The following is a 12,108-nucleotide window of genomic DNA, read 5'->3' on the forward strand; positions in this document are numbered from 1 at the left end:
AAGAGTGTGACCATATCAAAGATTGATACCTGTCTTGTCTCTTTAGTTTGGTGATTTTGCTACAACAATTTTTCCGCTTTGACCAACTTCAATGTTAGACCAACATTCATCTTGGGAATCAACTTAATCTTAGAGCAATGAAATTCTGAACTTAAAAGATTAAATTATGTGAGCAAAATAGTTTTGCAACAGTGTATGCTTTGGTTAAATTAGTGATAGTTCATGAAAAACTTGATTGGTCTAACTTAACTCCATACTTTATTCTGCCCGCCGAAAACTGGTCAGGGTACGTTCGAAGTTCGTGGTGCCATGGACGTAATATGATTGTTGTTCAATGCATAACATTTGGCATTCAGGAGTATGGATGCCACTGAAATATGTCGCGCGTGCTTTAACTGCTATTACCAATTACCAAAACATGGTAAACCACAGGAGGGACGAGAGTGGACACTTCTGGCAGGATTCGTTCTCGAAAGTAGGTTTCCATCACCAATGCAGTCTCGAATCTTGACCTTACAAGTGAAATGTAAACATGGGTTTTGTTTAAACGTGGGGACCAGTTTCACGAACTGAAGAAGCATGTGAACGTGTGCCCAGAAGTGTGGGGGTGGGTAGGGGGGTTGAGGGTCGGGGAAGCTTGAGGGTCGGGGAAGCTTGAGGGTCGGGGAAGCTTGAGGGTCGGGGAAGCTTGAGGGTCGGGGAAGCTTGAGGGTCGGGGAAGGGAGTAAGAAGAGGGAATATCATGGAATTATACATGTCTTGCGATAAAATAAAGAGTTGCCGGTGATTACAGTTCCTGGACTTCGGCTACATCAAATTTGATCATATACTACTCTGCCTAGCACTACAGCAGTAGCACCTCACGGTATATTTGCTGATTTGCATTGCACTTACAGTCCTGAGTCTATATGCATATTGATAGGAATCGTGAATAGTTATTGAGGTTGATCTTGAATCTGCCGGAAATGTATGCTTATGGAATTGTGTATATCTTTTAGAAAGTTAAAACTAATTCACCAGGCAATAAAAGGCTTTGATTCTTCCTGGACATGTTATTACTAGTTAGATATATAGACAATTAGATTCAGTACCATACAAATCTTTATTGTTTTTGATACATCTTTGCAGGCGATGGCAGCTACACAGTAGTATCTTTAGCTACAGGCACCAAATGCATAGGGAAGAAAAATATGGATCCCAAAGGTAGGTGTGACAGGACTATTTAATGAAGGAACTTGGAAGTTAGACCAACCTGTACAGTATCTGCTTCCATAGAACTTACAACAGTGAGGCTGTGACATTTTTGTAATTAGTTGTTCACATGCTTCAAATGATCCAAATCAAGTGAGCGAAATTCCAGGGACGACCTTGAAGAAATCACTGCTACCTCTCTCCCTCCTTCCAACCCTCTGCCAGATAAAATGAAACCTGAGCATCAAGCACTAAGCAACTCCCCCATCCCTCCCCCACCCCAAAAAAGAAAGAAGACAATGTGAATTTGAAAATTAATCAAAAATTATTTTGGGCAGCATGCCTTAGGGCTTCTTTGCATATTGCCAAGCTTGTTTATAAGACTAATTGGTCATCAGATTGTTAGTAAGGGGTGAACTGATTTCTTTGAACTTAGTTTTGTAAAGATCCAACATGAAGACTAGAAACATTTTATCCAGCATTGCAGGCCTTAAACCAAGCTCAGGATGGTTGCTCTAATGTTCAAGGCCATGTTGACTATAATGCCTTCTTTTTTGTTTCTTAGGGGAGACCCTTAATGACAGTCATGCAGAAGTTTTAGCAAGAAGAGGATTTCTAAGGTACTGTGACATCCAATGATCAAAGTAACATTTGGATATTTGGTAAAATTTTACTTTAAAGGCATTGAACACTTGCCCCAAACCGTGTGCTGCCATCTGAAAAAGTTAACTTTATGTTACTTGCAAGTGATGTTTTAATTATGTTGCTACAAAATGCAGCCAGTAATGAAATGTGATACCTTGTTATCTTTAACTGGACCTGAGATGTCCATCGCTGTATCGTTTATACACTGTGCTGTGGGTAATGAACGCAGCTGTATGTAAGTAGACTGTACACTAGTGTCTAATTACCGACGGTAGCAAGCTGTGTGTGTATTTTCTGGGATCGATGGTGGTGTCTAACACTTCTGTTACACCTCATTCGAAACTTGGTCAGGAATTATCTCTTTCCTCTTTGAAGGTATTTGTATGACCAACTGGTGCTTGCCTATTCTAACCAAACCAGTATTTTCCATCTACAAAGTCAATCAAGATGTTGCCAACTCAAGGATAACATCAAGTTCCATTTCTTCTGTAGTCATACACCATGTAAGTACATGCTACTTTTCTTTGGATTTGGTACATACTCTTTTCTTATCCTGTGGCTCTCACCATGTATTATTGTACTCTGTATGCTTCTTCTCAGGCTCAATGTGCAATAGGGATCAATTAAGATCAATACCATGTCTGAAATATGAAAATGGTAAATTTACTTTGTAACCACTTATTTATTATAGAATTATCCAGTGGCTCACCATCATGTTGCACTGTGATAGTTACAGTGGAGGGTGCGGGGGGGGGGGGGTTAGTTTGAGAGACAGCTGTTTTATGGTCCAAGATGACCAGATATTGAGCAGAAATATCATGAGCCCTGTCAGGTTGCCCAAAGAGAAATCTCTTTTGAGTTCAGAGATAAAGCCTTAGATTCTTCATTTGACCAGTTTTGTACATGTCAAGTGATTTCTAGTGATACATGTTTCATACAGGTACAGTAAAAGTGTAGAAATATTTTCTCAGGACTTTTGATTCTCTTCTGAATAAGGTGGTGATGCATCAATCTTTCCAAAGAAGATATCAACAGGAGATACCCAGCCAGATGGGAAAGAGTCACCGAACCCGGAACAACGTAAAGGCTGTGATCAGAAGATGCAGAAAAGAGACGGAGAATTGTCAAGGAGCAGACCAGCCAAGAGAGTCTGTGTATCTGAAGTTACCGAACAGAGCGTGTCTGTACCGTTACATAATAGAATCAACAAGGAAGAAAGAACAGAAATAGACACAGGGGACACTTATAGAACGAGGGGTGAACATGACACGACAGAAACAATAGAATCAAACAATGCTGATCAACAAACAATAGAATCAAACAACGCTGATCGGCAAACAATAGAATCAAACAACACTGATCGGCAAACAATAGAATCAAACAATGCTGATCGACAAACAATAGAATCAAACAACACTGATCGGCAAACAATAGAATCAAACAATGCTGATCGAGAAACAATAGAATCAAACAATGCTGATCGACAAACAATAGAATCAAACAATGCTGATCGAGAAACAACCTGCACAAGCAATCAAACATGTATTAAGGAAGATATTTATCGGACAGGAGCCAAGTGCGTGTCTGGCGAAGAGCAAGATTTGCTGCTGGCTGGGTCGGACTATCATGTGACTGGTGTACTACGTACAAAACCAGGCAGGGGAGACCCATCTCTTTCTATGTCTTGTAGCGATAAATTAATGCGCTGGACGGCCCTCGGTTGTCAAGGAGCTCTGCTTTCTCATTTTTTACCTGAACCTATAAGACTTTCATCCATTGTTGTTGCAAAGTAAGTTGACTGCTGAGCGATAGAGCCTTGTGTGTTATGATTTCAAGATCCAAAGAAAAAAATTAAGGAAAATAAGGGAAGCAGGCTATTTATTTCTTTGTTGGTTGTTTGCTTCCGTTTCTTGTTGTTTTCTTCAGAATTTAAGTGTTGTTAAGAGATTTTAAGTGTTGTACTCTACTATAAAAGGTTCTTGTTAGCTGCATTGCAAAACATAATCACTGTGTCTGAATTGGCTAAATACAGTATTTTTCTCCTCCAAATTAGTAAAATACCATACCCTCACAGCAAAAAAGGGATAAGATTGTACATGTGATGGTTTATAGCAATAGTGACAAATAGAGTAGAACTCAATTGATTGACCTTGGTATATTCACAACAGTTCATATGAATTTTCTGTAAGACACGGTATAATGATCACAGACTCATCAGTTAATGTTTGACGGAGGGAGGGGGGAGGTGGGAATGGGGGAGTGGAGGGGAGGGGAGTTGGAGGGCAGCCAAGAGTTGGGCCCAACTATATACGGATGAATATCAGTTAGTGACAGAGGTCCTGTGTTGTTTATTGTGTACTAATAAAACCTTTATCCAAAGGTAGTACTTATTTTTCAAAATTATTTCATGGTATCAGGATTTTGTGAAGATCTCTTTTATCAATTATGTAATATATTTTACCCTTTTTTTAAATTTACAGCTGCCCTTACAACCAAGCTGCAATGGAGAGGGCTGTGACTGGCAGACTGACTAGTATGTCAATGCTGCCACCAATCTATCCATCTATATACAATACCCAACTTTGCTTTAAATATTCCAAACATGAAGTAACAAAGAGGCACGATGTGAGCAAAGGCAAGCTGACACCTTGTGGTTCAGGTATAAACTGTTGTATAAGCCCCCAATGAAATCTAATCCTGATCAAATTTATGTGGAGAATGCAGCCTTTTTTTTATTACTTCTTTTTCTTATTTAGAAATATGTAACGATGATACAAATGTTTTAGACTACATGGTAATAAAGAACACTAATAATTACAAAAATGATTTAATAGAAATTATGGAAAAAAGTTTGGTGTATGGTTTCACTGGGTTCAAAGAGGGCCAGTGACAGGGCCATTTTATGAAGGAGAGGTGCATTACCCCATTTGTACCATTTTGAGAATTGTACCATCTTCTTTTGTTCATTGCCTCTGTTTGTGATAAGAATTCTTGTGATGGGGAGAAAAAGTCTTTGGTCATCAAGCTTTCCATTGTAACTCTCGACTTAACCAACCTTTAAAAAAGAATGACACTTCAGACATATTGTTTTATGTCATAGGAACTATTACTGTAGTATGTGGATTGTATGAATGGTATTTATTCTTCGGAATGATTTTTACTAATCCATGCATTTCTTGATTTATAATTATATGCCAACCATTTGACTATATTGCATCATAAGCAACCATAATAGCAATGACAAATGTTATTAGAATAAAGTAAAACTTTTGTAGCTGAATTATGTCATAAAGTCAGAGTTCTTAACAGACACCCAGATGCTATTTTAATGTATATGCTATTACTTGTCATATGTCATCGTGGAAACCTCCTAGTTATAGAATAGCGTGCAGTTTAATTTATGTCTTTAAGTTTCATTAAAATTTTACAGCGATTGTCTGGAGTTTAGTGTCACGTGACAGCATGGAAGTGTCCGTCAACGGCAAGAGGCTTGGAGTGACGGCTAAGAACTGGAATAAATCTACGTCTAGGTAATAAAGACACTTCTTCCACTCTTTTACACCAGCCCCACTGCTCAAATGCATACCAAGGAATCTTCTATATCCAACTTCAAATTAGGAAGGTGCAATTTCCACTTCTAAAGCCTGTCGCACACTGTGCGCATTATCCCGACAAGACTCAATTTGATCTTGGGTACATGGAAAATCTTTAACCTACCTGAGACATTTATTGTTCACTGGTTTAGCTTTTAGTTGAATCTATTACTGTCTTTCCTTGGTGCATTCATTCTATATACGTTGAACATTGGAGGGGAACAGTGACCGTGAGGAGTGAGGGAGGGGGGGTGACTACTTTTTCACTTCAGTACATATACTCCTTCATATTGCAGATGCCACATAAGCAGTGCCTCTCTATTCAGCAGCTTCAAGGCCCTGGTGGACTCCATCCCAGTTGAAGAGCGCCCTCATACATTATTGTAAGTTCATTTAAAAATAAATATTGGGGGGGGGGGCAAGATTTTCTGTGGTAGGATAATTTATTACAGTACTTCATATGGTAAAAATACACCCTTTTATCTAAAGGGTAGTTCACAAAAAACTTATGTCGAGATTTGAGTTTTAATTTGAATTTAGGGTATGCTTGTAATTAATTCCTCTATGATTTACTTCACAAAATAACTTTGACACAAAAACCAATTCCTGTCAAAGGTTGTAGATTTAGAATCAATTGAACTGCTTGAGATTCACACGTAATAACTGCATCCATAGTATTCTTATGAACTAGAATGAAAAATGTGACCATTTCTTTCTGATGAGAGTGGTATTACTTTTTACTTTTTGTACAATTTTGTTAGAGTAGCCATCTCATAAGATTGAATGAAATCATTGCTTCATTGCATTCAACACTCTGAAGACAATTATTAAGCCATCTTTAACACCATAAATTTGTGTATCCGTCATGAAAGTGAGAGTTGTTGATTCCAATCTTGGATTTTTGTAGAACTCCATCAAACAACCTTGAAGTGGATATAGACCGTAGTTGTATCACACGTTGTAACCACACATAAATAAAGCCCGTACTTTGACGTAATAATTTGAACACTCATGGTTCCCCAAAGTATTGTCTTATTTGAAGAGCTGTATGCAAATTTAATTTGAGTACTCTATCCACATTAAGTTCCTAATATGCAATCAAGGCCAGGAAGGCTTGTTATGTAATATGTAATCACCTAACTTATTAAACTGGAGGGTGGTTTCTTTAATTACTTTTGGCGAAAGTGTTTTTTCTTGGAATGGGATAATGCTGATGTAAGCAATAACTTAAAGGGATGCTGTCTGTAATAACTTGTGAATGTTGTCAGCTTCATCTACTGCATGTCGAGCAGAGACTCTTGTCAAAGGTCCTTTTTGTTATTTTTATCGACTACATGCTCGCCTCCTTATAAATGTCAATGAACTTCTGCATGACCCCTGAACCTGCCAGAATCTCTGTAGTTCTAAGGAAAATCTCATTGGCATTCCTACTTCTCAACTACATCCCTACCTCTATCATTCTTATAGTACATTTGGCATATATCATTGGAATTTGCTGCCTTTAATTGTTCTATTACACATGAGTTTTAATTGCAGGAATTTCAAATTGAATTTTACACGGGCCTTTTGTGTATAGTTAGTATCAGTGTCCATTTGTTTTTGTGAAGAACTCTAGGTCGTAGCTCTTCTAGAGTTGCATGTAGTGCGGTATAAAAGTGTTTTCATTACTATTCGTGATTGCAGATGACGTTGATACTTTTGGAAACAGAAACACATTGGAAAAGCTCCTATCCTAATCATATGTCTAGTTACATTGTCAAGATAAAACATTGAAAATTATTCATTCTATCTGTTGTAATGCAAAAGAAAACATCAGTAAAAAGTGAGGATTACCTGATTGCAAAACGTGCTGCCACTGAACAAACTTAAGTGTGCAGCTAATCTTTAGTGCCCACCAAAAATATTTCAAAAGATGGCACCTGATCTTTACAGCAACAGTTTTATATTCAGAATGTTTCCTGGCAGAAATATGCAAGTTTTTTTGGTGTCTACTGGCAAATGGTAAAATCCATTCCCATTTAGCATAAAAATAGTCTGAAATTGGAGGCCTGGGCTGTGTGAAACTGATTCAAAATTCAGGCCCAAAGCAAACCGCAGCTTTTAACGTTGTTTCCTGCAGAGACGAAAACCTACAGACTTACGACGAATACAAGAGAGCAGCTACTCGCTATCAACAAGACAGATCGGACTTCATGTCTAAATTCCCCAATTGGGTGCAGACAGCTATGGATTTTTAAGAAGTGCGATATTTGACCAATGCTATCGAAGAGATTTTTCTTTGAGTTTTGCCATTTTAGGCTTTGAAGAACTTCAAAATTTGTATGTGGGTCCAACCTGTTGAGTACAATGATCTTATTGTTCATGTTGAATGTTAAATGATCTCATTTGAAATATGGCAAGGAATCATTAAACCTTCTCTGGAATTCTGGTCAGAGAGATGTTTTTTTAGTTTTGTTTTTTAGTTCCTTTATTAAGTAACATTTGCAGAAGGAATAGTGTACCATTAAATCATCATCATAAGGAAACCAAACATGGGCCATTTTGCAGCATGTTGTGGTATCGTTGCAATACATATATGCTTACCTAACATTTAATTGATGTTTGTGTTTGGTTTTATTTCCCCTGCGATAACATGCTGGCATTTATTTTAGTGGGAAAAATGGTTTCAAATTACAACTTCTGCTCACGTTTTCAGGATAACAAATATATGTAGTTAAATGAATAATGCAGACATTGTACGTATTTTTCTGTGTGATAGTTTAAACCATGCCTAGTAAAATACAGAAAAACACAGGGAAAAAAGGACTTTGTTTTTCTTCAAATTTTTATGTATCCAAATTTACCATACATGTATTATGTCTAATAATATAAATACCACATCCTTTATAATACCATGGTTAAACAACATGAACTTTGAGCAAATTTCATTCAAAAGTATTCTCCCCGCTGTAAGCAGCGTACAAGAATCCATCGGGATCCTTGTGCTCTTGGTAAATGGCTCCCATTGTGGCCCAGCGAAGCAAAACATGGATTAAAGTCAGTGATTGCGAACCATCGACATAAATCTGAATAATAAATAAATAATCAGTTTTAGTAATCGAAAATATGTCAATTAGTCAGTTGTTCACACATACTAGGGCCTGAATTAGGAATCTAGAATGTTGTGGGTAATATTTCTTGTATGTAAGAACATTGCCTTTTCTGGTGGATATTGCAGTCGTCTTCTGATGATGTACATAAACTTTGCTACAGTTAGATCCGAGGGGACCAAAAACTTAGTCTTGTCAATCTCTGCTATGGATGACCTGGGAGCTTTCTCAACAATTACCGGGATACGGCCTGGATTCTTGGCTCTGAGGTCAGCCGATTCTGCTATTCGCTCTTTTGTGAAGGTACAAATGAATATTCATGTCATGGTTGAAGACCGTGAAACCAAAAGATCGTACAAATAAAGAGCATGGTATATGTAGCTGGTAATTTGAGGTGACTATACATGTCCTCGCTAGTAGCACTGTTAAGATACTAACACAGTAATCGATTGCAATTATGGACCTACATTCTTGAACATTGCATCCAAACTAGGAATTAATCCAGTTCTTAAAACATACATGTACGTAGGATAACCAACGTCTACCAAATTCTGACATCTCAATTTTGGAAACAAAACACGCGCAATAACAGTTTAACAGAGTGGCCTTGTTAGACGGCCAGGTCGATAACGCGGAAACGCGGAAACCGCGGAAACCGCGGAAATCGAGAAACCGGTTTCAATATCAACGGTTTCCGCGGTTTCCGCGTTATCGACCTTGCTATATAGTAAGGTCGAAAACGCGGAAACCGCGGAAACGAGAGGAATTTGTCAAGGGAGGGTGACGAAGTCTTTTGGGCGCATTTCAGCCTATATTCGCCAAAGAGGGGTGCGGGTTTAAAGCTAGTAAATGTAGGTCGAAAACGCGGAAATCGTACTTTACAATGGATGAGTTAGATTATTTTGTCAAGGGAGGGTAGTGTAGGTCGAAAACGCGGAAATTTTTTTTTTTTACAATGGCGAAACTAGATGATTTTGTCAAGAGAGGGTGAAAAAAATTTGGAGCGCATTTCAGCCAGTATGCGCCAGGAGGGGTGGGGATAGAAGATTTTGTTTCACTAAATGCCGGTCGAAAACGCGGAAATGTTTTTTTACACAATGAATGGCGAAACTAGAGAATTTGTCAAGGCGGAAGGTTAAGAGTTTTCGGCGCATTTCAGTCAATATGCGCCAGGAAGGTGAGGGGTTGTAGGCTGTTTTTTTTACTAAATGGAGGTCGAAAACGCGGAAATGTTTTTAGCAAAGGCGGAAATAGAGGAGTTTGCTAAGGGAGGGAAAAGAAGGGTTTTGGCCGGCGCATTTCAGCCAAAATGCCAGGAAGGGGGTGAGGAAGGATGTTGAGGCTTTTTCACTTAATGCAGGTCGAAAACGCGGAAAAAGTGTTTGCCAATATGCGCAAGGATGAGGTGGGGGTATGAGACTTTTTTCAGTAAGTGTAGGTCGAAAACGCGGAAATTTTTTTTCACAACATTTTTCACAACTAGATGATTTTGTTAAGACAGGGTGAAAAGGTGTTTTGGGCGCATTTTAGCAAATAGGCGCCAGAAAGGGGTGAGGTTGAAGTCTTTTCACTAAAGGCATGTCGAAAACGCGATTTTTTTTTTAACAATGACGGAAATACTCTAAATGCATGCAGGAATGTAAAGAAATGTTTTGGTCGCATTTCAGCCAACATGCGCTAAGAAGGGTTTGGGTTTGAAGCTTTTTTCACTAAATACAGGCAGAAAACTCAGTAATGTTTGTTAACGTCCATTTGGTATGCAGGGATGGTTCCAGGATTTCTCCGACACGGGAGCTAAGGTCCCCGGAAACAATTGTGTGCACGTTGTAATATTAATAAAAAAAATAAAAAATTATATATATATATATATATATATATATATATATATGTATATACTTACACATACATATATATATATATATATATATATATAGATAGATATATTTACACATACAGATACATATCTATGTATATATAAATCTAATATTGCCGAAGCGCGCGGTAATTTGTGGTGTCTTTTTTGGTATATGAGAGAAGTTTGAAGCCCGTATGTCGGTGCGGCTGACACCTGTCGGGGACTGATTTTCCTACATTTATCTTTATCATAGAATTATCATTATGATGATAAGAAATACACAATAATATATTTTTTTCTTCATTGCTCCCTGACGAAATCATAATTTCCCCTACCAGGGGGCTAGACCTCCCCGACGAGGGGAAGGGGACTGTTACCCCGCTTCTCCCTCCCCCTCTGGGGCCACCCCGTCGGTATATATAAAGGTGCGTATGTACAATGGCGGAACTAGAGAATTTTCACAGCTAGGGGACGGCAAAGGAGCTTTTGATCGTTTATGAAAAGAAAACATAAAACCTATGTTTTGGGGCACGATTCGGAGGAAGTGTATGAACTTGAAGTTGCGAACTACTAGAAGTAAGACAGTCACATTTACAATTATTTGACCGATTGCGTTACAATAAAACTGGCAACCCTGCCATCTTCCCCAGTATTGGAATACCGGTGTGAAGTTAGATACTAATTCCTCGTTCGACGTTCGCGAATGAGTAACTGCTACCTATTCAGTTACTTATTCGACAATGGTACCGACGTAACACTTATGACAAGACGAATGCATTCTTACAAGATGTTCAACATTTGGTCGTGGAAAAGAGGTTTATCTGGGTCATTTGAACTCTAATGACAATGTAAATGGGTACCATAGTGCATCTTGCCCGGTCCAAAGAGTTCTTGACCAACTAAAATGACCACTACATCATCGGTTCTTAAATTAATGTAACGGAAACGGGACCTGACGAAAAATCACTTTAGGCCCTAATCAAGACTAGCACGTCTTGGACCACCTAACCAATGGGTCATATGAATTCTTAAGACAATGAAGAAGGATATCATAATGCGTCTTGCCTGGTCCAAAGAGTGCTTGACCAATTAAAATGACAACTAAATAATCACTTATTAAATTAGTGTAACGGGACAACGAATGAAAAACATTTGGCTCCTAATCAAGACCAGCACGCCTTGGACCACCCAAACAATGAGTCATATGAACTCTACAGACATTGTAGAAGGGTACCGTAATGCGTCTTGCCCGGTCCAAAGAGTGCTTGACCAATTAAAATGACCACTAAATCATTACTTCTTTAATGAGTGTAACGGGACCACGAACACGCTCTGGGCCCTAATCCATGCAGCACGCCTTGGATCACCAAACCATTGGGTAACATGAACTCTAATGACATTGTAGAAGAGTACCATAATGCGTCTTGCCCAGTCCAAAGAGTGCTTGACCGATTTAAATTACCACTAAATCATTACATCTTTAATGAGTGTTACGGGACCTTGAAAAAGCTTAATGTTTTAGTTCTATACGTGTTTATATCAGAAAATTTCCATTGTACCTCCGTTTGTGTTTACTCTCTTTCTTTTAAGTTTGTTATTTGAGATATCGTTATGTAGAAAACACTTAGATTCGTCGGGTATGAAGTACTTATATCAAGCTCTACTCAATTATTAGCTTAAGAACCGGTATGCTGAGACTTATGCCATGGCGAAATACTTAAGCTCTGATATTAAT

General features: G+C 38.4%; 1 protein-coding gene across 6 annotated transcripts; it reads left to right on the forward strand.

Annotated features, from left to right (window-relative positions):
• The first annotated feature begins 315 nt into the window (after positions 1 to 315).
• Positions 316 to 8,532, forward strand: LOC139960927 (tRNA-specific adenosine deaminase 1-like). 6 transcript variants are annotated; one of them, XM_071959643.1, is made up of 9 exons: positions 316 to 475; positions 1,129 to 1,203; positions 1,757 to 1,811; positions 2,212 to 2,339; positions 2,833 to 3,625; positions 4,317 to 4,495; positions 5,267 to 5,366; positions 5,726 to 5,812; positions 7,549 to 8,526. In XM_071959643.1, the coding sequence occupies exons 1-9, from the start codon at positions 361 to 363 to the stop codon at positions 7,664 to 7,666; spliced, it is 1,650 nt and encodes a 549-aa protein (XP_071815744.1). In that variant the 5' UTR covers positions 316 to 360; the 3' UTR covers positions 7,667 to 8,526. The 6 variants fall into 6 exon arrangements, with proteins under 6 accessions (XP_071815744.1, XP_071815735.1, XP_071815768.1 ...); XM_071959634.1 differs by having other exon boundaries at positions 320 to 526; positions 7,549 to 8,529; XM_071959653.1 differs by lacking the exon at positions 316 to 475 and adding an exon at positions 756 to 865 and having other exon boundaries at positions 7,549 to 8,527.
• The last annotated feature ends 3,576 nt before the right edge of the window (positions 8,533 to 12,108 follow it).

The sequence above is a fragment of the Apostichopus japonicus genome, chromosome 3, assembly GCF_037975245.1.
Source record: "Apostichopus japonicus isolate 1M-3 chromosome 3, ASM3797524v1, whole genome shotgun sequence".
In the NCBI taxonomy this organism is placed as follows: domain Eukaryota; kingdom Metazoa; phylum Echinodermata; class Holothuroidea; order Aspidochirotida; family Stichopodidae; genus Apostichopus; species Apostichopus japonicus.